The 24,548-nt window shown below is 38.2% G+C and overlaps 1 protein-coding gene across 5 annotated transcripts in view; it reads left to right on the top strand.

Annotated features, from left to right (window-relative positions):
- Positions 1 to 24,548, top strand: part of CDH13 (cadherin 13) — a 451,300-nt gene that overhangs the window by 248,612 nt on the left and 178,140 nt on the right. For all 5 annotated transcript variants that reach the window (XR_005702749.2, XM_040075801.2, XM_040075800.2 and 2 more), the window contains exon 6: positions 15,374 to 15,518. Coding sequence is in view for 4 of the 5 variants with exons in the window: in XM_040075801.2 (XP_039931735.1) it covers positions 15,374 to 15,518 (145 nt within the window). In the remaining variant the exon portion in view is untranslated. The remainder of the gene's footprint in view (positions 1 to 15,373; positions 15,519 to 24,548) is intronic.

Here is a 24,548-nt window from a genome sequence, read left to right as displayed (position 1 = left end):
AGACACCTTTCAGAAGGTCTCTTCATCCTGTGGGCACAAAAGAGGTAGAACAGGGGTGAGGACCACCTCAGCTTTTCCTCTGCATCTCACACACAGCCCGCAGGATTTCTGTTCCAGCTCACGCCCTTGATGAGGACTCTGCAGGCTCATCAGGGAAAGCTTGTGCCCTCGGGAGTTTTTAAGGGAGGAGCTGCATTTCCCCTGTGTTCCATGAAGTGCAAATGGCACTCTAAGGGCACAAGTGGCTCTTTACACAGTTCCCTTGCTGCTCACTGTTCCCATAATTTAATTAATGAAAGGAATAAAAAGGGAGAACTTACTTAAGCCCCTTACTTGGGATTAGGAATGTTGAGTGCTTCCTTCTCAGACATAAACTGCAGGGTCTTCTCAAGATATGGTACATCAGAGAAACAGATCTGATAAGATTACAGCAACTTCAAGCATCAGCTCCTGGTTGAAGTTTTTCAATTTCTGAGTAGTAATCTTTTGTTTAATGTTCTTCGTGTATTAAATCTCCTTAATTCCAGGAACCTTTAATCTGTGTATGTAATAAGACATTGCTGTTGAAGTGCCAAATGCTTTGCACGTTTTTAAGTTTCAGGAATCTGTTAAGATACCAGAATGTACTTTGTAGAAGATTATTTAGATCATAGGCTCTATTGACTGGTGAAATTGTGTTTATTTTCACAATGAGAAGAAACAGAGTTCTAAAGGAGAATAAAGAAAACCACTGAGAAGGAGTATCCTTCCAGTCCAATCTCATTTGTTGAAAGAAAATGTATATTAATTAAAAATTTAGACACTCCATTTCTGTTGCAAGGCTCCTTGCAAAAGACGAATTATTTTATACATCTAGTATGTGTTGGAACTGACAGATGAGATTAATATGCTTCTTAAATTACCATTACCAAGGGTCAATTAATAAGTGAACTAACCTTGTGAAAGTCATTCTGAAAGACTAGTTACAGATCTGTAATAGTCCCTGTCAAATTGCATGGATTTGAGAAAATGAGAAATCTGTCAAATAAATACGATACCTTCTAATTGCATTCTTCATAAGGTAAATGAGCTTTGGTTGTTGTTGGTGGAAGGAACAAGAAATAAGGTGAAGAAATGTTGCCATTATTAATACACAAATTTGGAGTAAAATTTACTTCAGGGGACAAGAATGCATGGAAACCTCCCTTGGTAACAGAAAAGTGAAGTTTCTTGGAAGGCAAAAACTGGGGCTATGAAGGTTGAATGATCTTTAGAGAAATATTTCTTAGGCTATTACATAGTTTATTACCTTGCTAATTACAGAGTTTACCTCTTTTTTCATTCTTTGATGCAATTTTTAGTTGTCCTCTGGATCTTTAGAGGTTAACTTATACAGATTAAGGTTTCATTATGACAGGAATTAAACCAACTATATTTGTGATGGCAAAAAAAAAAAGAACCCTGATTCCAAGTTTCTCTCTATGGGAAGGACTTCAAAAAATACCCAGCTGCAAATCTGCAGGCTGACCAAGCATCATGTTAGTCGCACACCTTATTTCCTGTGATCGGGTTATAAAACTGCAACAGGTATAAAAGCAAGACCATGGAAAACCAGTCTGCATTCTTCCAGGAAACACTGCAGGTTTAAGATGTTTCCATCAATAAAATCAGTCACTCTTGGGTTAAATTTGGGTGCTCACAGCTATTGGCAACAGCAAATACGAATTTGCTCTGTAGGTTTCAATGTGAGCCCATCTCTAGGTTCTGTCTGTAAAATCATCCAGCTACATCTGTTAATGAATAAATATTTTATTGAAATATTAAATACCATAAAAAAGCACAAATTATCAGTATGATGTGAACCTTGATAATGCAGCAAGTCAAACCTGTGGTTGCTGCAATGGCAGAAGTGGCTGTTTGTGCTGTTTTTAATGGTATGAGTTTAAGAAATTTTGATATTTAGAGAATTAAAAAGCAATCGTGCTATTGGATAGGATAAGCACAACAACATGAGCTGGAAATTCCATATTCCAGCCCTAGAAATGTTTCTAAGGCAGGTCAGGGAGTACCAGCAATGCCACGTGACTGAAGGGATCAGTCAGCACAGCCACTCAATGCTGGCTCGAAAGCTAAAGGCTGAAAAGTGCTCAACTGTAGCCTTTGATGGGTAGTTCTAAAAGATAAATGTGCTTCTGAGAAGGAACCTGTTCAGAGGAAAAGGTTAAAAAAAAAAAATAGGATGTTTCCATGTATTTATTCAGTTCTGCTCCTGCTCTCCGTGATCTTCTGCTGGGTAAAGCAGAACATGAAGCAGGAAAATATACTTAATGTCACTTTTCTTCTCTGTTGTTTCATTAGTGATAGTGTATTTTTATAACATTGAAAATCCTGAATAGATCATAGTTTTTTAATGAACAACTTCATTTTAGTTAAACTCTTACATGATATAATTTACCTGCTGTCAAACCCAGTTAAGTTACATAGTTTGGTGCTATCATATTCCAGAGGATGTCAGGATTTGATGAGCTCTGAATGTTGTGTTCAGTGCTATACATTTTTAAAAGGTATTTCCCCCAGCATTCTACTGAACACTCACTGAATCCTTCTCTGAGTCTCTTTTTTTTTCTGCAGGAAAATGTTCCTGTTATACAATTTTGGTTCCTTGCTGAAGAGACAAGCCATATTCATGCTTTATTTTTCGACCTCTTAGTGAGAGATGAAGGTCTGATCACTTAAGATACATTTCTTACAGGCATATTTTTCTGTGGTTGAGACTTCCAGTTTCTCTGAATTGTTCAATATAAAGCTCATTTATCTTCTGATATGAAACAATCCTTTCTAAGTGATGCCTGTAGTAAAATCAAGGCGGTTGAGTAAACCCAGAGCAATTTCTGTCTGTCGGCTGCTCCATGTGGTGATGGTGTGTGAGAGGCTCTTGCAGGAGAACACAGAGTGCCATCTATTGAACACTCATGTGAGCCAGCAGCTCTGCCTTGGCAAGGAGGGGAGACACAACCACGTGAGCAAAGCATTTAACCTCCAGAAAAATGTGCCCACTTAAGTTTTTACTGCCTTTCCTTTCGCCCCCGTTTCCTTCTTTGGCGTAAAATGAAGGAAGTGCAGAAGATCTAAAATAATTCTTCTTGGCCTTCTTTAGGTTTGAGAAAAGATTTTGAGATCTTTCTGCCTTCCTAAGTAGAACTAATAATTTTAAGTTGGTTTCTTTTTGCAAGAAAGAGAAGGAGACTTGGTTCTCTCTGTGGTTTTGCTTTCCTTTTAGAATCATAGAATCACCCATGTCCAAACATGGGTTTAGGAGCCTTTTGTTATTCCCATGTCAGGGGATTTACTTGCTGCCATAATAACAAACCTTTAGTTCTACAAAAGGCCTCAGTTCAAACCAGAATAATTTACTCTTTTTGATAGGCTCCATGGGGCTGATGGATTGCTGCTGATTTCAGCTCCAAAATCAAACCCTTGGGGTCGATTGGACTGAGTTTCTCTGTGTGTTCTGCATTGACCCAGCAAGTTACTTAATGGTGACAGGTTTATAAATGGGTTGCTCCAAATAAAAGAAATTATCTTGTGCTTGAACCAGCAATATATTGATGAGAAGTCACCTTGCCAGGCCAAAGGAGAAGAACCTGTTTTGGGGATGGAGCCGAACTGAGTGAGGAACTCTTGTGCAAATTGCCACTAATTGTTGTTTTATTGAATAGTAAAGTCCAGTCATTATGTTTGCTGTGTCTGTCAACACAAAAATAAGAAGGTGACAAGAACAATGGAATAGAGACAGGACTATGCCTTGTCACAGAGCAGAATTTGATGAATAAATCTTGTTTTCCTCTTTTCAAACACTGTCCAAAGTGTCTAAATAAGATACTCTCTGTACTCAAAGGGACTGTTTCAATTACATTGGCAGAAATAATGACACTTCAAGCTATAATTAAATGCATTTAAAGCAAATCATGGTGTACTGTTAAAATAGCTCCCTACTCCTTTCAAAAAGTTCCGATTTTAACTCACACCTATTATTTTTAGAAAAGATCTGTACTGGGATGTTAAGCCCCTTAATTGACATAGGGGAGTGCACTCCTCCAGGGGAGTGTAATGGAGTAAAATAGCACAGGATGATTTTCCATCACCTTGTGACTTCAATGCCACTTTGAGAATAAATGCACCAAGGTTGAAGGTTCTGGTCTGTGCAAGAAGTCCCTGTGTTGCTTTGGAGCATCAGCTTCAAAAGCCTCTTCAAGGACTTCCTCTTCTAGGACATTTTGAATTTTAAATACTGCACCCCAGTAGATTTTAACAGCTCAAAATGCTGCAAGACTTCTCCTCCTTTGCCTATTTGTTTCTACTGTCTGTTTAAATCTCCAGTCTTGCTACAGCAAACCACTTTGTTTGAAATTAATTGCCTTCATTTATTTCCTCTGACTTTGTACTAGGACATAATTTTATTTCTGGGGTGCCTTTAATTGACCCCTGGGACTCTGTTAGTGATTACCTTTGTGGGTCCCAAAGATCCCTTCCTTGGGTTTTTGAGTTACAGATAAGAGAAGCAAATGTTCCTGCAACTTTCGCTGGGATGGGTTCTGGAGTTTACTCCTTTTATGATCATTTGGTTTGGGGGTGCATGAAAAGGGGTCTTGCTGATTGCTGTAATTCAAAAAGATTTTTTTTCACTTACAATTTTTGGTGCTACGAACATTTAATTAATTTTTTGACTGAGTATATCCCGGCTTTACTTTTTGCTGGTATAACTGTCTTTCCAATTCTTACTCTGCCAAATGCAATATTCCACACAGGATTTTTTTTCCAATTGACACAACTGATGCAGCTTGATGCAAGTAGTGAAAAAATAGGCGTCTAAAATGTAATCCTTGTAAACACCAGTTTTGATTTCTTTTTTGGACTCAAAATCATGCCTGTTAGTGTTTGTGTGTAGTAAAAGGGTTTGAAAATGGTAAAAAAAAAAAGAAAAAAATGACATTGTGGGTCTTGGAATTAAGAAAACTGTTCAAATAAGGTCATCATAAATTGGAATTCAGGAGAAGTATGAAGGAGAGAAAAAGAGAAATCTTTATCTCCAGAAACAAAATAGGTGTGGAAAAGTGGCATGGATAAAGTCCTGAAAGTTAGTGATAAAACAGTGAGTCAGGAATGTGTGGTTTTGGTTTGAGATCTGATGTTATGAAAGTGCAGCACAGGACTTGTTGTGTGTTGTAAAACCTCTTGTAAGATCTCAGAACTAAGGGAAAGAGGTGGTGGAGCATAAAATTTACTGAGGAAGTGCCTTCCTAACACGTTAAATGAAGTAAATTATGGTTGACTGAGATATTTAAAAATAAATAAATAAATCCAGTGAGGCATGCTAGAACTGCAAATTACACCTTAAGATTAATAGTTCTAACAGGTAATGTTGTCATGAGAGCTGAAGACCAGCGAAGCATTTCAGAAAGTTCCTGGGTGAAGTGTAAGCAAGGAAAAGAAAAGGATCTGAAATAAATTCTGTCTTTCGATGTGTCACTACACAGCAGATGCTTGTTGATCCTTCAGGAATTACATTAGAGCTGTTTGACTACTCAGAAAAGACTTCTACTGCGTTAATTCTCCTAATTTGAGACTCATTGACTAAATCTTCCTTTATTCACAGTTAATGGGGAGAGATGGTCCAGCATGTTAACAGTGACAAAGACTCAGTTGAGAGAGAGAAAAGAGGTAAATTGAAATGAAACATTTTATTTTGGATCAGGCTACCCTTGGAATAACTTTCCACTACATCCATGTCTGCAAACTTCTTTTCTGTAGTAATAATCTGGAAACAGTTCAGATAATTTCTTTTTTCTATGAATGAAATATAGATCTATTGGAAAACAAACAAACAAACAAACAAAAAACAAAAAGACAAAAAAACCAACAAAACCACTGCACTGCTGGACTGAAACAGAGAAGCTGCTCAGTGTGTGTGATCTGGGGTGTGCTCATCTGTTTAGCTGTCCTTATCAGGAAGATCAGTTGTCTGAATTATAAAAATATCTGCCTCAAATTAAAAAAAAAAAAAAAAAAAGGGCATAATGTGAAATTCAGTCAAGCTGACTGTACACAAAATCAGCAAAATCTTTAATTTGGAAAGACAGGGCAGGATTTTGTTTTGTTACCTCCGGTGCTTGCGCATCATCACAGCTGCTGAGGGCGTGGAGGGCAGCAGGGCAAGGAAAGCTGAGCACTAACTCTGAATATTCTGGGCTATATTTGATATATTTACCCACACTCATGTCAAAATTCTTCACGTCACGGCTTCCAAGCCCTGATGCTATCGAGGGAGATCGATAAACTCACTTTTACTGACGAGTGTAACCAAACACGCAGCAGGGAGCGAGTTGTGGAGATGATGCTTCCCACACCTTTTATCATCAGCATGGAAATGTGTCAGCTTTGGCTCAGCAAACAGGCAGCAAAGTGCCAAATGTTTACTAGACAGCGATGTGAGGAGGAAGGAGAGGGGAGTTCCATGGCAGGAACGTGGTCAGACACGCGGGTTCTGGTTGGTAAAGTGGGTGCACTGAGTAAAGGAGAGGCTGCCAGGGCTTGGGAAAGGAGGTAGGAAGAGATTTAGCGGCAGGATAAATAATAAACAAATAAACAATCCTAAATAATTAAATAAAGAAGTGAGAAAGGGAGTGTGTAGATGCACAAACAAAACACTCAAGAGTTTATCATGGCAGAAAATGGACCACAGTCCAGTCCTTCACAGCAGCCTTCTCTGGTGGGAGCTTTGCAGCTCGGAAATTTTCATGGGCTTTGTAACACATGGCCCTTAGGGTTTGGAGCATGGTCATCTCCATGCTGAAAGCAGAGAATAATAAATCTCCTCCAGTTCTCTTTTCCTGCCTTCTGGAAAGGTGAAGTTCCTTCTAAAGGTGAAGTTTAGGAATGCTATAGAATTGCATCTTGCAAGGCTGTGACAAAAGGAGTGTGTGAAATATGGTGATATCAAATTTTGAATAGCAGAACAATTTTATTTACAGGAAAAGCAAAATTTTCAGGAACTCCACCAGGAAAACACTTGTCTTCAAATTGTTTCCTTCACTGACACTTGGATCCCAAGCACTCTTCTTTTGCTTTTGGAGGGGCTTTGAAGCTGTCCACTGGAACACTGACAGGGTAAAGAGGATTTTTCACCTCAGGAATGCTGGCAGGGCTGGAAACTCTGCTGGAAACGGCAGCAGTGACCTGCAGGCCCTCCAGTGCAGCCTGTAAAGTCTACTGAACAAAGGATTTTGTAATTGCTTGTTTTCTTACTTAAAAACAGGGAGACCTGATCTGCTACCTCTGTTCCAGCTTGGTGTCAGCCTGAGTGATCCTTGACTCCAAAGACCTTTTCCTCATTTGCAGGAGCAGATATTTTAAGCAATAATAACAAAGCCAAATATATAGATGGGTGATATACCCCTGTTATTTGCTCTAACCTTTATTTCTTATGCCTAAAGAAGACAGTTTTCTCATCACTGATGCATTTGAGATCTTGCATTTTAGTTCTTGGTCTGATTGACTGTGGGATCTCTCTGACCCTGCTGCTTCTTGCATCCCTCCACAAGTCGAAATCTGTTAAACTCTTTCCACTTCCTCCACTTTTGGAGTCATTTTTGAGCAGCCAGAATGGTGAGAAGTGTCAAATAATGCCAGGAGCTATTTAAAATTGCAAAGCTATTTTTTTTTTTTTCCAGTTTTTCTTTTGTAAGTGTCTTTGTTGCTTTTGTGGTGCAGCACAGAATCTAAAAATTCTGGCGCAGCTTATGTCTTAATCCTTTATTTCAGACCTATTTTGTCTCTTTTTGATTTCTTGAATATTTTTGTGATGATTAGACTTGATTGCTTTGGTGAATCCTGATAACTCCTCTCTCTCCCCCACCCCCGCTCCCTTTTTTGAGGGGATCAACATGTGCCCTCCTGTGATATGAGATTTTAATTAGTATTTACATGATCACTCTTGATACTTTTGGTCTGTGTGAAGTACACGTGGCTCCTTGAAGAGCTGTGTTTGCTCCACAGATTTGAGGGATGTTCTCATTTGTTCACCGAGGTTATTTTTGGAGTGGGCATTCTCATTTCAACTCCGAGATAATGCTTAACAGGATGCTTGCTTCAGAAGTTATTTTAATTTGATTTTTGTAGCCATATGAAAGAGTCTTTGAGGCTTTCTGTTGTAAGGATGTATAAAATTATTTTCACTCATGTTTTTATGTCTTGACAAATGTAGAATAGCGTGTAACGGGGTGGGGGGAAATAATATACTGAGAGGACAACTGAGTTTTCAAAGATCTTTCAAAGGTGTTTTGATTTTAATAGGATATATTATCCAGTCTCATAAGGCACTTTGAAAAAACATACTGTGCACATGCTGGTAGCTTAATAATCTTTGTAAATCTAATTTTGCATTACTTGCTCAGCAAGAGATGGAATGTCGCTATCAGTCTTGTGTGCAGAGATCAAAAACGCAGATTCAAGCTTGATTTAAATTTTGTCTGGTCTGTGGCTTTGGTGAAGTCATTTCATCTCTGTCTCCCACCCTTTGCCTCTCTTATTTCTCTGACAGGCTCTCATTTGAAACATTCTCTGCCTGTTGGTCCCATCAGTTCTCTCCTAATTAACAGGGGTGGTTCCAGTTTGAGCACCTCACACCCGCTTTATGTCCATCCTAAAATGGGGATTTTGTGGGGTTTGGAAGCTCTGTGAGGGTGGCAGGACCCTGGAGCAGCTCCTGCCCATCCCTGCTGCCCACAGAAGAGAGAATTTCGGGATGATGTCAGAGGCTTCTCTGCTCCCAGTTCCTTTGTTCCCTGTGACTTTTTGCATAATTCACCAGTTAAACTCAGTTTTCTCTCATGCAGCCTGGCTGTGTCCTAGAAAGTGACATTTCTCAGAGAGTCTGGAATTTACAGGGACACATCTGGGGCAAAAGATGGATGGAAGCTTTAGAGAATTGCTGGTTACTAGTGCCTGATATTAAATAAAACCTTAAATATTCTGTGAATAGCAAAAGGAATCTTTGCAAGGAAATGATTTTTTAAAAAATCTAAACATTAAAAATAAGAAATCTTAAAATGATAGTCACAAGAACTCACAAGTAAATCTTGGCTGCTACAAAGTGACTTTGAAAAACCCTGAAAATACAAGTTACTACTTGCTGACACTTTTGTTTTCATATCTTAAAACCAACCTCAGGAAATAGGTGGTAAAAAATGTGAGACTAAGTTATCCATTTTTGTGGTTTTATTTTTTCAGTTGACATACAAAAAGCTGCTACAAAATCCCAAACAACTTTATATTTTAATAAGACAAAAGCATCAGAATAATTTTGCAAACTGGGTTTAGTGTGCAGAAAAGGCAGACTTCATTTTGGCATAAGATTTTTATGAGTATGTAATTAATGTGTTTTTTCTGCAGTTTATGTCATCGTTCTCTGCAATTTGGGGGCTTTCTTTGTTCCTCCTCTGTGATCTTTTTTCATGGGAAAGGGGACATTTTATGCTTAGAACAGAGAAAAATTTTCAGGCTTTAAGCCGTACGAGAAAACAGCACTTTTTTAAACAACACTGTGATTCAGAGACACAGCTGAGGAAGAAAATGCATTTCCTGTGACACTAATGGTGGCACAGTGTATACATTCCATTAGATAATGAATTCATAATTGCTTGGTTTCGAGCTGTGGAGCAGTTTAATATATTAAAAACAAAACAAAACAAAACAAAACAAAAAAAAAAAAAAAAAAAAAAAAAAAACCACAAAAACCAACAACAACCAAAAAATTAAGCGTGCAGCATTGCAGCTTCATTTTGCAGCAAGGAGCATGTTCCACTGATGGCATTTTCTAGGAATATTGTGGCTTTCCTGGATTGCCTGTGCCAAATTTTCCTGTGAAAAAAGAGTTTTTGATGTTATCTCAAGGCAACAGGAGCTGCAGGTACGAAAGTAGCCAAGAAAATGTTCATGTGCTTCGTCCTTCAAGGGAAGGGTGAACAATAGAGAGGTTTACTGCACAAAAAATAATGTGGAAAATGCACAGAAAGTTGTTACTTAATTAAATTTAATTAAGGCTCTAAGAGCTTTTTTGACTTGGGCTGGTTTTGTTTAAAGAAAAAAACAGTTGAAATAACATGGGAATTTTGATTTGTCAGTCACATACAGATAAATCTCCTTGTTGACAGGTTCGGATGCAACTTTAGTTTTGGAAAAGTAAAAGGTAAATTTTAGTGAAAAGTGTATAAACTTGGCAGAAATTGCTATGTTATGCTTCACAAATTAAAATATGATGTAGGCCCTGAACTTTGAGTCTACTGATGTGTTTAATTATTAAAATATTAATCCCACTGCCTTAAAAGCCAGAGATAAAAACACATATTTGACTGTTTATAATATTCAATTCCTATTTCTCTCCTTAAAATTTCCATTAATGTGTCTTCAAACCTTTGTGTCTGAAGTGATCAGAGAAGATGAAGTGACTCTTACTGAAGTATTCATTCCCTGTCACTTTGGCGAGATAGAAGTCTCGGACTTTTTTTTTTTTAATTTAGTTTAATGCACACAGTTCAGAGATAGTTGTGCTAAGAAAATAGGTATTGTAATGTAATAATTATTTTTTGAGATGGATGTAGTAGCAAGATAAAGCCTGTGGAAGGTACTCCTGGAATACTTACATGGCTAATTAATCCCATTCCACCTCTAACTCCTGGTGCCAGGTAAAATTCTCCCATTGCAGGTGATGCTGCTGCTTTTTGCCATCATCCGTACAGTTGTGCTGTGCTGGTTGATAGAATTACGTTTACCTCCAAGAAACTGAGTATTTTTGTTTTGCATCCTCTCCCTCCATCTCTTATGGAGCAATAGAACTATTAGCTCATGTTTTATTCATGCTCTTAAATCAGGAACATTTACTTGTAATTAGTTTCTCTTTGTCTGAATTATTGTCTTCTCTGAATTGTGTTAGGTAATTGCATAAAATTTTTACTACAACCTTTCACTATAAAGAGAATTTCTTTACTACATTTTATGACATAAAGGCGGCCAAATTTTCTTTTTTTATAAGGAAATTGCCTGAATGAAAGATCCATAAGTCCATTGCCTTTCCTTACTGCCAATCCACACATAGAAACTGATGATAAATAGACCTAACAGGTATCCTCAATAATTAATCTGATCAATAAATAAATCCAGCAGCGATTAGAATAACTGAGGTGGGGCAGGTGGATGGTGCAGTGCTCCCATGAAGCTGGGGATGAGGAACAAGTAGAAAAAACCCTCTGTTGAAACAAATGGAACAATTCCATGGGAAACATTCCTGTGGGCAACAAATTGGAAATTAAAATTAGATGGCAGGTAACGACTAAATAGCCCGTCTTAGGCTTTGAAGATAATTAAGCACTAAAAGATATTCCAGATTTACTTATGAAAATCTCCAAATTTATGATGTAATTTTATGTGGGCCATTGGCTGGCTGGCTGCAAAGTGAAAATAGACATTTATATGCAGAGAAGGAAGGTGGCTCTCCAGAACTGTTTCACCAAAAGCAGTAAATGAATGAAAACAACCCTTCTGTGAAGAGAAACCTTTGAAATTACTTGAAGTAATGCTAAGAACGAGACTGGTTATCTTTTCATGTAAATGTTATTGCTGACTGCAGAGTAGAAAGGATTCAAGACTGTTTAAAGCAGAAAGCTTAAAGTGAGCAACTTTGAGTAAGCTTAACTTCTGATGAGATAGTTATATTTGGGGTGATGAATGATCCTTACTTTGCATATGCTGAGGGAAATTGGATGGGAAGTCTAGAAATAATCCATTTTGAGAATGGAGAGAGTTCAGTAGGAGTTTGCCAGATAGGATAGAATCTCTTCCTGCCTGCAGTTTGGGGGTTTATGTTGCTTTTTTCCCCGTTCCATTGCTGAGCCTAATTTGATCAGTGTTTCTGAGCTGTATCAGAGGCACCAGCCAAAGTCTGCTTTGTATCTCATCATGGGGTTTTGTGCTGTGAGGTGTAAAATTTCTCCTAAAGCCCTGATTATCCCTTGTGGTTTGTGTGTACGCTTGTGTCGAAAATGAAATTAGGATTTAGCCTCAAAGAGCTCCTGAAAATCACAGGTTAAATGATGATGAATGTAACTTCATCATTATCATCGAGTCATGGAATGGTTTGGGTTGGCAGAGACCATTTAGTTTCCACCCCCATGAACATAATTCCATCAGTTTTTCACAAAATAAACAGCTATGGAACTCTGCAAGTTAGTTTGTTGGTTTTTTTTCAGCTAGTTCAAATCTGCATTGCTATAGTCAGGGAGGAACTTAAACCCATTCTGAATGCGCCATTACAATTTCCTGTCACCATAAGAATTAATTCAGTATCTTTCACACAACAGTCAAGTTTTACATTAAAACCAGATAGGCTTTCTTGAGTTCTGCATTGATAGGCTGAAATCTCACAGTTCTGTTAGGACAACCTAATTTTCCACCTGGTTTTATTTACAGCCTGTTCAAAGTGCCAGTATTGTCTTTTACTTGAATGTTTTCTCACTTCCATGTGCTGGGTTTTTGGAAATAACAACAAACTTCTGTTGTTATTTTGTGAGCAGATTTTTATGGACTTTTTTGTTCGTTTTAATTTGGGATGTTTTTGTTGCTTTTTTTCATGGGAAAGCTAGATAAGATATCAGACAGCTTCTTTTACAAACTGGTCATATAAACTATGATGGCCATAACTTCAGTGCTGCAGGCATTTATTTTGAAAACATTGTAGAATGGATTTAAAAGGACCTGGTGAGCTAACTCAGGACAGGCTTGAAAACTATTGGACAAAGATTAATAAAATAAAATCCTCTCTGATCTTAATAAAATGAAGAAGATATCATGTAACTGCTCCTACAGACCTGTCATGCCAAATTTAATGGACAGCTGCTTTCAGATGCAGTGGACTTGGTAAAGATAAAGTAAGTCTATTTCAGTCGTTAATAAGAATCTCATTCTTTTCCTCAATCTGTGCAAGTCTGAGAAGAATGCCCAAAAACTAGTGTTAGATCAGCCTTTGTTTTAAATGACTTACAATTTTGATAAAGCAGCTGAAGTAGTTTTTTTAAATTTAGCAAAGTCTTTGTTCTTTCCAATGAACAGCACAGTCACTTGATACTGAGAGATAGATTAAGAGCAAATTATCTTGAATTTGAAAATTAATTTGCTGGAATTTCACAGAGAAATATTGCTATTCTTTCACGTCCCAAAGCAATTAACGTAGTTTTGATGAGTCAGTTTTACTGTGATGAAGTGTCCAGCTCTGGAGCCTTCAGCACAGGAACGACATGGATATGTGGGTCCAGAGGAGGCCACAAAAATGAGCAGAGGGCTGGAACACTTCTCCTATAAGGACGAGCCCAGAGAGTTGGGGTGTTCAGCACAGAGAAGAAAAAGCTCCAGGAAGACCTTAGAGCCCCTTTCAGGGGGATTACAAAAAGGTTGGAAACAGACATTTAGCAGGGCCTGTTTGATAGGACAAAGAGTGATGGTTTTGAACAAAAAGAGAAGAGGTTTAAACGAGATATAAAGAGGGGGAAATCACATTAATGGTGGTAAAACACTGTTATGGGTTGCCCAGAGATGTGGTGGATGTCCCATCCCTGGAAAACCTCCAAGGCCCAGTTGGGTGGGACTTGGAGCTACCTGGTCCAGTGGAAGGTTTTCCTCCCCATGACAGAGGATGGAAATAGATGAACTTTGAAGTCTCTTCCAAGAAAAATTACTTTATGATTCCTTTTGCCAGCAGTTTCCAACTCTAGCTAAAACTGTACTTGACTTTAACATAGTTCAGGAACGAGATCACTTTTCCCTTCCCAGTCCCCATCACATCCCACGGCAAAAAATTCCAGCACTGACTTTGGAGTTTGGAGTTGAACAAGCCCAAATGTTAAAGCTCCCAGAAATCTTCAGCTGTTTCAGAGCTACAGGAATCTTTCCAATCAGAGTATTTGTCTGCCTTTAGGCTGTTAAGCCGTATAATAAAAATTAAGATTTGGGAAAGACTTGCAAGAACAATTCCTAGACAAGTGAGGACAAGCAGTGAGTAGATGTTAAAATGGACTGTGACATTATTTACAAACAGTGCCTGTGAGTAGGTGTTTCACTCATAACAAATACTCCTACTCACACCCAACACATTGAATTAAAAAAGTGGAAGGTATTTATAAGCATAACAAAAAAGAGAGAAAGGTGATAATAAGCCATCCATTTTAATAAGGAATTAGGATTCTGACCTATTTCTTTCCCAGTAGGATTTATCGCTAAGTTATAAATAACTTACAGGTATAAGACAAGGCAATGAAGAATAAATTAACAGGATAAACAAAATGCTCAGAGACTTTCAGCCCCTGCTGGCACCATTTTCTCAGGGAAAGACTGGGACAGAGTGATATTAACGTCTGAGCTCAGGTTCATTTTCTGGCTGGCTTAACTCCATTAAAGACTTGAGTCTGGGGATGGGGAGGGCAGGTGAGAATGATAGTGGTGTCTCAGACATGTTTATTGCTGTATTTTATTGATTTCTTGTGAGGGGAGAAAACTGCAGGTATAGCACACCGTTGCAATCTAAATTGATTTCTCTGTTGTTTAAGAAGTTTTGGCGTGGTTTGCCCTGGTGACTCGTTGGGACTTTGCACTGCACATGGTTTGGAGGCTTGAGATGTACAGTAGGATCTTTCAGTCCAGTTTCTGGAAGTAAAGAAAGTCCAAACAAATCTTCAGCTTGTGAATATACACACTTGATTGAGGCAGCAGATGTTCTTTCATTCTTCCACACCTGATTAGAAAACCCAGAGAACTCTGAAAATGGCCTCACAAACACTTCATGCCGTCACCATTGAGAAAATGTCTAAATGCATTCCTGCTTTTTTTTTGTTTGTTTTTCCTGGTTTTGTTTTCTGTTTGTTTTTAAAAAGGCTTTTGCTTGATCTTTAATGTCAATTCTACCATGATAATTTTACAGGTGTCCATTGGAGCTTGATAAAAGCAGAGAAAACAATTCTAACCAGGTCTTCACATGAGTAGGATCAATTTTACAAGGGGTCTTGTGTTTAGTTTTTTTTTTTGTTTTGTTGTTGTTGTTGTTTTAAGCTCTACTCTATTAATTCTTTGGGCAATATGGCATTTTCAAGCTGCCAGGGGGTATCTCAGTTTGAATGCACATCTGTCTCTCTTTCTTAGAGGAGAAATCTGCTCCGAGCCTGGTCCAAAAGGATGGCCTGCACATGGTGTCTTCGGCAGGCTACACCAACGCTCATCAGAACTCCTTTTTTCTTTCCTCTCTCCTCACTGTGACAGCGAGCTCATGACTTCATTCCTTTTTCTGTTCACACAGCTGGAAGTTGAGGTCGTGGATATGAACGGGAAAACCATTGACGGCCCAGTCCGCCTGGACATCTCTGTCATCGACCAGAACGACAACAGGCCCATGTTCAAAGAGGGACCCTACGTTGGTCATGTCATGGAGGGATCTGCCACAGGTGAGCCCGTGCCAGCCACAGTTCAGTAAATGGTGCCTGAACCAATTCTCTTTTGATAAATGCGTTATTATCACGTTGCACGAGTTTTTGCGCCGATTGTGCGGCTCACTGGAGTCTGCCTCCGCAAAAAAAGAAGTGGGAGCAGCACGGCTTTAGAACAACAGGTAACGATTTTTGAAAAACAAGCCTCTGCAGTTAAAAAAAAAAAAAAAAAAAAAGAAGGAAAAGGAAAAAAACCACAGAAATTAGTTGGAAATAGGAGCTTTGATTTAGGTTCATATTTTTTATTCATCCCTGGAATCAACGAAGACAACCCCTAGGATATGATTAGGATTCAAACCAAATACCACAAGCAATTTCTGTGCAGAGTGGGAATTTCGCTTTTTTTTTCAGTAAGTTAGTTACTGGAAGAATTATTTTTGTTTGTTTATGTAGCATGAGTCTAGTAAATAACACAAATAAATGGAAAACACATTATGAATAAACTAATGTTGTAGGGCAGATTGAAATACTGAACAATGCTGATAAACAGATGTTATAAATGCAGATACAACAATGGCAACAAAACAAAAACACATTGATAATTAAAGTTAGTAAGGAAAATGTTCTGATTAAATTTCCTGTTGATTTTGTATGACAAGGAAATTCTACAGGAGTAAGATATTTTTCCAAGTTTTAATGTGGGTACAGCCATCCAAGTTAAACTCTTCCCTTATGTTATGTGTGCTTTCTGTTGGATTTTGCATTTTCACATAGAGTTCTTCATATCTAAAAACCCATGGGTATGAAATGCAAGAAAAGCTGCTCCTTTAACAGATTAAAATTTTAAGTTAATGTTTATTTACCTCACTTGTGACAAGCATGTAATAAAGATATTGATGATCTTTTCAGCCAAACAAGAAATGTTTCATATTTGAGAGTATGACTGCCAGAGGAACACACTATTCTGTTGTAGGTCTCTAGTATATTTTTTAAGTGGCAATTCTCTATTTTTATTGTCCATAAACTCTCCTTGCTTTTCCTTTTTTCCCCACTCCTTATATTGAAGTTTATACTCCTGATTCAGTAGAGATTTTTCTCAGCCCAGCTTCCAGTGAATTCTTTTGTAACAATTTCATCCATTTTCTCTTATTGCAGCTTTGTACTGACGCAGGCATCATTTAGAATTTTGGTTGTCTTTCCCGTTAGCCAAAGTTTGAATAATTTCTTCTCAACTTTCCTTCCCTTACCCTCCCTCCCTTCCCTCCAGGTATTCATCACATTAAACTTCATAACCTCGCTTGCCTGGTGTCAAGAGCACCAATGCTTGCACAATTATTTTGTGCAGAATTGAACCTGTGGAATCAGGGCTGGCTGGAATCAGCCACAGCTCTCTATGCACATGGCACCCACTCAGCCAGGATTTCCTGGTGTTTACCGCTGTTTCCCGTAGTTCTTCACAACTTATGGAATACTCAAACTATTCATCAGGTTCTGCTATTTTATCACAGAGGCTATCAGAGAATTTTCCAAGCTGGAAGGGGCCCACTAGTTGTCGTGCTGCTCCAAATCAAAGTTTACACTGCACACTTTGATAGAAATCCTGATGTGCTTGCATGTGACATTCTTGAGCTCTTCCCTTTGGAATCCATTAAATCCATCCAAATCTATTTCATTTTCGAAGCTGTAAAAGGAGGGCTTTGCGTTGGAAGCAAACCTTACTTCTTATCTGCAGCTTTGTTCAAGCTCTGAATCCAACCCACTCACTGAAATTCCGCTAAAAATAATAATAAAAAAACCATGTTCAAGTAGGTATATTGGACTTGATGTTTTCTGGACCAAAGTGTAAATGTTCATGATACCAAGAATTCCATGAGAGATGAACAATTATGTAGAGAAAGATGCAAATATGGAGTGAAACCCATCTGAAGGGTTTGGGGCCTTTTTAAACCATTCAGATGATATAATTATATCTAGTTTAAATTATCCAATACAGGGTTCCTGTGTGTTTACCTCTTAGGCCAAAATTTTATCAGTCACAAAACCAATGGAATTATTTAGAAACTTTTCACTTATTTATTGGCTCTGCAATTGAACTTTGGCATTGTCTATTCCTCAGGAATATCAGAAAATTACTGATAAATAAATCTTGGAGAGAGCATAAAAAACTTATACATGTAAATCTTAATTTTAAAAATCGAGTGAATATTCATATTAGACTTCCCTGCTGTTGCTGTAAGACATATTTTCCAGCTTTTTGTGGTTTTACAAAGTGACTTTCTTTCCTTAATGATTTGAAAGTTAATTCCTTAATTAGAGAACAACACAGAAATTACAGTAAAAAGTTTTGCCAAGCCCCTTTTAAGGATCTTTTCTATTTGTGATTGATATAAATCCACCAAAACCGAAGAAAACATAGAAAAATGTGCGGTTTTTGTATTTATTTAATCTGTCTATGAATAATTAAAGAGCTTTTTGAGCACAGTCCCAGCGAGGATGGTTTACACGGTGTTTAAATAGTTTTTTTAATGTCGCTAAGGCCATTCACATTTTTGTGTGTGTGATTTTTAAACTCACAGCAAACACCACTGGTTATTTGGACACCTACAATTTATGTGCCATCACATTTCTGGAGAGGCAAATACCTGCCTATAATTACTGAGAATATAAACTGCATTACAATGAGAATTCATCTGAATTTCAAGCTAGGGCTTGCCAGATCTTATAATTAATGATAAAAATATATGACTGCTAGGTGATATTGCTACAGATTTATTTCTTGATATATCATTCCTAGGGAAATTTAATAATATAGTTAGTTACAGTAAATTAGCTCTTTTCAGGGAAAATTGTCATGGTTCTGAAAATAGTCCAGAGTTAAATCCTAACCAAGTACACTCAAATGTGTGCTTAAAGTGACCACAGATGGGCTGAGATTTCTATTAGGTCTTTTCCCGGAGGAACTGCAAACTTGGAGGCCCTTTATCATAAATCAATGAACTGGAAGACCAGTAGAAACTGTTTGAAGACAGAAGAACAAGTCTGATTTGTTGTTTTTTTATTTATACGAGCTCCCATTTCGGTATGAGGTTGCAGTCAGCATATATGTACCAGGAAAAAGATGGCTGAGCCTGATTCAGTGACACCGATGGCAGTTTTTGGACTGACTGTAATGGGTTTTGTGGACTGACTGTAATGGGTTTTGTGTTCGCTGTACTGCTGATTTCTCATGTTTTTGTTTTCTGAGTCATGACCCAGTTTATTTCCTGCAGATCTCTGATTTTTCCAGCTGCCAGCTCAAGGGTTGTGGTTCTGCGTCTTGCAGCAGCCTCACATTAATGAGGGTGACTCCAATCCCTGGATTCCACAGGCAGGCAGAAACATTTGGATATCTCACTTTTAGAGGTTGGGAAGTGGAGGAGGGTTAAATGAACTTGGCAGCCACCTCATTTCTCTCGCTGGAGGCACGTAACAGAAATTATTTTAAACACATCTGACATGATGTGACTTACAACAATATGCTGCAAAACCCAGTGGGGTAAAATCTTAACTGCAGTGGTTTAGCAAAATTGCTTGAGAATTGCATTTATAGAAAGTAACTTGTTTTCTGGGCTGCACAATAGCCTGGATCCATTGCATTCCAGCCAAGGAGCCTGGACTGACAAATGTCTATAAATAATTGCTGGAAATAAAGGGACACTTGGAGACATTTAGAGAGGAAACAGAAGGAATTAAGAAGAACAGCCTGGAGGGTTCTGCAGTATCATAAAACAGTAATTTGTAGAGATGGATAAAGCATGAGGAAGGGGCTGAGTATCATTGGTAGCTCTGCATTGGAAAATGGTGCAGTGGTTCAGGTAAGTGAAAACTCCTGCTGAAATGGTGCCTGTTTATTTAGAACAACCTGCCAGGATGGTTGGTTTGTCGGATTTTATTTCATACTTAACAATAAGTTTAATACATAAATTAATACAAATGGGATTGTATATGATAGATGGAGTCAAAAGAGTCCATGAAAGGGAAACAAAAGGCTGGCTGGCCTAGAAAAGTGGCAAAAATAAATTTGGCATCATTGACTTTTATACACCTGCTGCCAGCTTTGATACATTTCAAATATTCTGGTACTGTTTTCCAGACTCTTTTTCTGTGCCTTGCAATCCTTGCTGGCCTGTGGCAAAAGAAGGTTGCCAAAGCTGTAAAATGAATTAAATTGCATCAAATTTGGGGAAGTCTCAAAGTCCTCTTCTTCCTTTTGACCTATAAATCCCAGGGGACAGAGGGAAATCAAAGGTTGTGTTTACAAGTTGTCTTTTTGCTGAAAAATTATTAAAAAAAAAAAAAAAAAAAAGAAAAAAAGGTCACAGAGAACCATTAGAAAAGAATAATAAAGGATATAATATATTTTTATTTAAATAAAAGTAGAATCTGGAGTTTTCCAGTCTTCTGATTCTGCCTGCACCAGGGTTAGGGTGACATTTGAGTCTTTTTGTCACAGGAGTTGCAGTGTTGTGCATAAATGTTTATTTATTTGTTGCTATTTTGTTGAGTTGGGGCTTTGCAGCATAAACTTAGAAGTATCTACAGATCTGACCTGCAAAGCAGAAATATCTCAGAAAATTCACCTCAAAGCTATCTCAAAATTAAATGTTTGAACCTGAAGTTCTTTGATTCATAGCACCATCACTCGCAGCAATACTTAGATTTAGAGGAGATTTGAAATGTCAAATGTTACATATTTAATTAGGAAACTTACTGCTATGAGCTCTTGAGGAAAACTAAATAATAAATTGGAATGAAACTGTGGATGAGGAAGCCTCTGAGTCAAGGGAAGCTAAAGAATACACAAAACTCCTTTATTTGTTAAACCCAGTCTGTTTCACAGCTTTTCCCCAGTCCTTCCTACTGGAGATGGAATTCTCAGCTCTGGGTATAATTTTGCCGAGCAGTTTCTAAGTTCCTTTTCTTCCAAATGTGTTGAGTTCTGGGCAAACTTGAAAACTTGCTGATGGCAAACTTTCAACCATCCTTTCTTGGGATTAATCATCTTCATTTCAGCAGAACGCCACTCTCAGCCTCAAAATCCTTTGTAATCTGGCCTGTAAATGTAACGGATGTGAGCTAGGTAGAAACATCTGTAATGTCAATATTTAAATTTCCAAGCAGAAGCCAAGCAGCAGCCAGGCTAATTATGCACAGCTGCTTTGTATGTCCCAGTAGGAAATTTTCCACAGATCTGTGTGGAATAAAATACAGCTGTATATGAATATGGTTATTGTGTGTATGTATAGATAGATATATTTATTATGTATTATGTGCATATGTTGCAGAGAGATGAGCACCTATAGACACAAATATCTGATCTTTTATTAGGGATTCTGTTATATTTTAGTTACTGTGTATGTGTACATGATGGAAAGAAAGGTATTTACTAAGAATTTGTTGTATTATGGCAGACAAAGCTGTATATCCTCGGTAATCTGCCAGTTGGAAATTGAGAGGAATAACCCATTAAAGCACCACCAAGTAATTAACAGGTTCCCAGGTATGCAAGTGTGTTAAACCAGTGCATATGGAGGAAATGAAAATAATCTCATGTGTAGCAATTAGCAGTTCACTCCGGCTGGGTCTGTGATGGGAGTGTCTGGGAGCAGGGCACTCCAGGGCTCAATTAGTCCTGATTTCCAGCAGAAAGAGGTTAAACCCAGCACAGGCTCCAGAGCAGCTCAGGTGCACAGGTAGAATTACTGGCCGGCTTGGGAGGGCTGGAAACGAGCCACCTTCTCCAGTCCCAGACAGAAAATTCCCTCTGCCTTTCTGCACAAGTGATTTGTGTGCTCACTGCCCTTCCTGCTACAGACAGCTTTCTTTTGCTTTTCCATAGCTACACACAAGATATGCCAAAATTCAGCCTGATGGCCAGATCAGCATTAATGCCTGATGTTAAAGGCTGTTTTTAAAAACATCATGGTCCGTGTGCCTTGGACAATTCATGTGCTGAAGTGTTCACACTTGTCTGCGCAGAGCAGTGGTGGCTGGAGTTTTGGCTCCTTTTGCACTATAGCTCAGGTTCATGAAATAAAAATGAGTATGTTTCTTAATTAAAGAACAAATGATTTTTTAAAAAAAATGCTGGAGTCCTTGCTGGGTACTGGAACACAAGGACTCAAATGAATTTGTGCAATTTGGGATGCAGTAGTTTGCAAAAGGAAATTTGTGCACTAATTTACTTACCAGTGGCTTTTGCACCTGGGCTTTTGTACGCGCTTTCTGCATCTCCTTCTGCTCTCTCAGGAACGAGAGGGATGCATTTTAAAGCTCCAAGCACTTTGGACACATGAGATATACTTATCCATGTAATCAATAAATTGAAAGATCCTGCAGACCCAGGAAAGCATTATCCAAAAAAAACCCTCATGTTGGCCTGCAGAGAGGGAGCATGCTGCAGCCTCCTGGGCAGGCTTTATTAGTGGTATAAACCCTCAGTCTGTGTTTATACACTTCTAAATCACCCTTTGTGGATATTACCTGGCCATCCCCTGCGTGCAGCCCTGCAGGCTCTGCAGGAGTCAGGAGCCTGGCAGCATCCACACCCCCTTATTTCATCCAGACCCTTTAAAAGTGCATGAAGGGGGTGATAAATCCCCAGAACCTGCAACCATGTGCCATAAATTGATGCTGTGGTTTGAGGCTGGTGGCAGGGACGCTGCAGTTGAAGCCCCATCCCTCTTCAAACCAGGGGTGGTGACAGGGACATCATCCCCTCCGACAGCAGGGCAGTGCTCTGGCCGCTGCCCCAAGTGCCAAAGCTAAAAAGACGATAAATAAATTGTCAGTGCAGGCAGGATTTGCCTCGCTGTGCATTGCCAACAGACAGATCCATCCTACTTCTATTGCTGAAGGGAGACGCAGCTGAATGGGAAACTCACCACTGCACCATGGCAGGATTATTTATCCCCTTGCAGGTTAACCTGATTAGTTTTCCCAATTTTATTTGAAAGGTATTATCAGATAGATAATGCCTTAAAAAAAAAAGCAACAACAAAAAAAAAGGAGAGAAAAAATTGTGATTTTTTAACTGTAGGTTCACATTTTTCTTTATCTTTTTTTCTCATTTCTCCCTTTATTTCATGCCCTCACAGCTCTTCTCCTTTCCCTGCCATTAAATATAGAGCTTGGGGTTTAAATTGCAGTCTGTAATCCCATGAAGTCAAAAAAGAGTTGCACACTCCCCTTGGAAAGCAATTGCAATAGGAAAGGAAACCCCAGTGAGAATGACCCCACAGTAATCTATTTTGGCAGTATGAGGAGTTTATGGTATTTTATGGAAATATTCAAAATAGTTCACTTGCCTTTCAGATACTGAACACAACTTCTAGAAAAAGGCACTCTTTGACTTCTTCATTCAGATCACATCTGTTAAATACAGAAAACGCCTCCTTTGCACACCACTATTGATTTCCACACACAGTTGCACTATTTCTCTATAGCAGTTTTCCATGGCTGCCCACCAAAAAGAGGTGAGAAATTACATTTATTTTTAGAGGTGGAGCCCTCCTGGCGAGCACCACTAATGTGCTCAAAAGTAAGCAGCAGAAGCTTTTATAAGATGACACATTTGTACCTGAAGAACTTTCTGGAAACGTTGAAAAGTTTATTATTGGCTTTCTCGTGGAGGGAAAGGGGGAAAGGTGCTGTCAGCTGGCGCTGAGCTAGAGTCACACTTAGGCAATGTGATAGACAGGTTGAAGGTGAGAGCTCACAGTTCTTGCTCTCAATCCATCTCCTGCTGGTACACGTTGGAAACTCCAGCGGAAATGTCTTTTAAGTGTGGTTTGAAGAAAATATTAACAGATACGTACTCAAAGCAGAGATTTTTGAAAAGACAAATGTAGCTCATCATTGCTCTGATTTAAGCACAGAGCAGTAAAATATTTTGAATATCCTTTCGATGGAGAATACATGACTTCAGTTCCATGTTTCAATTGTACAAGTCAAAGTTAGGAAGGAAAAAAAAAAAATATATTGATTCCAAGTAAAAGGAGAAAATAACCTAGAATTTTAAACGGATTTTTCTTCAATCCTTACTTATTATACTTAAAAACCACTTGTAGTTTGAAAATGGAAATGACTATGTGCTAAGAATTATGTTGGTGACAATGGTGGATGTTTTCTCGGACAGCTCTGTCCCAGCTTCAAATCTGTGTTTAAACAGTGTGCTTATACAGAATGGTCTATTCTAAAATAAGTGTGGGTAAAACTTGGTTTTAAGAGTACTAGAAGAATTTAATAATTGTTTTAAGAGACAGGAATATTGTAAAAAAATGTGATTATATGTAAAATAGCAATATTTGCCATGCAAGCTTTATGGCAGCACATATAACACCTCCAAGAAAGAAGATGCACATTATTGGATGAAAATGTTTCCATTTCCTCAGTGGAATCTCTGAGAGAAAAACAAAATATGATTCCCATTATAAAGGTAAAGAGCACAGTCTACTTTTAATGTAATTTCATTTTAATCATCAAAAGCACTGTCAGGAAACTTGACAGGGAAATTTATTTTTAACATGGTTTTGAAATTGAGAGACACACCTCAAGACAAAGTTACTTTAATTAATGAAATAATTGCCAAGACACTGCAGGTCTTATTCATGGAGTCATATGATTACTCATTCAATTAATATATTATGAATTTTCTTCCAGTCTACCTGAGGGTGTAATTTTATTAAGCACACATGGAAAGTGTATTTCTTGGCCTTGCTGCTTTATGCTCTAAAAGGGCAGAGTTTAGTTGATCTCACAGAGGGAGGTAAGAAAGATTTATTTCCCCAATTGACTGGGGGCAAAAAAAAACTCAAACCAAAGTGTAAAAAAAAAAAAAAAAAAGGCAACCAAAACCCCCCAGCTCTGTGCATTTATTGCATCTAGCTCTTTTTATTTCTCTCAGATGAAGATGTGTTATTTGTTGCTCCAAACAGAAATCTCTCATCTACAGTGACAACCCTTGGACTTTGAAAATATTGCCAGTCTCAGTATGTTTTTACAATCTGA

The sequence above is a fragment of the Hirundo rustica genome, chromosome 11 (assembly GCF_015227805.2).
Source record: "Hirundo rustica isolate bHirRus1 chromosome 11, bHirRus1.pri.v3, whole genome shotgun sequence".
NCBI classification, from domain to species: Eukaryota; Metazoa; Chordata; class Aves; order Passeriformes; family Hirundinidae; genus Hirundo; species Hirundo rustica.
This window is presented reverse-complemented; position numbering and strand designations above follow the sequence as displayed.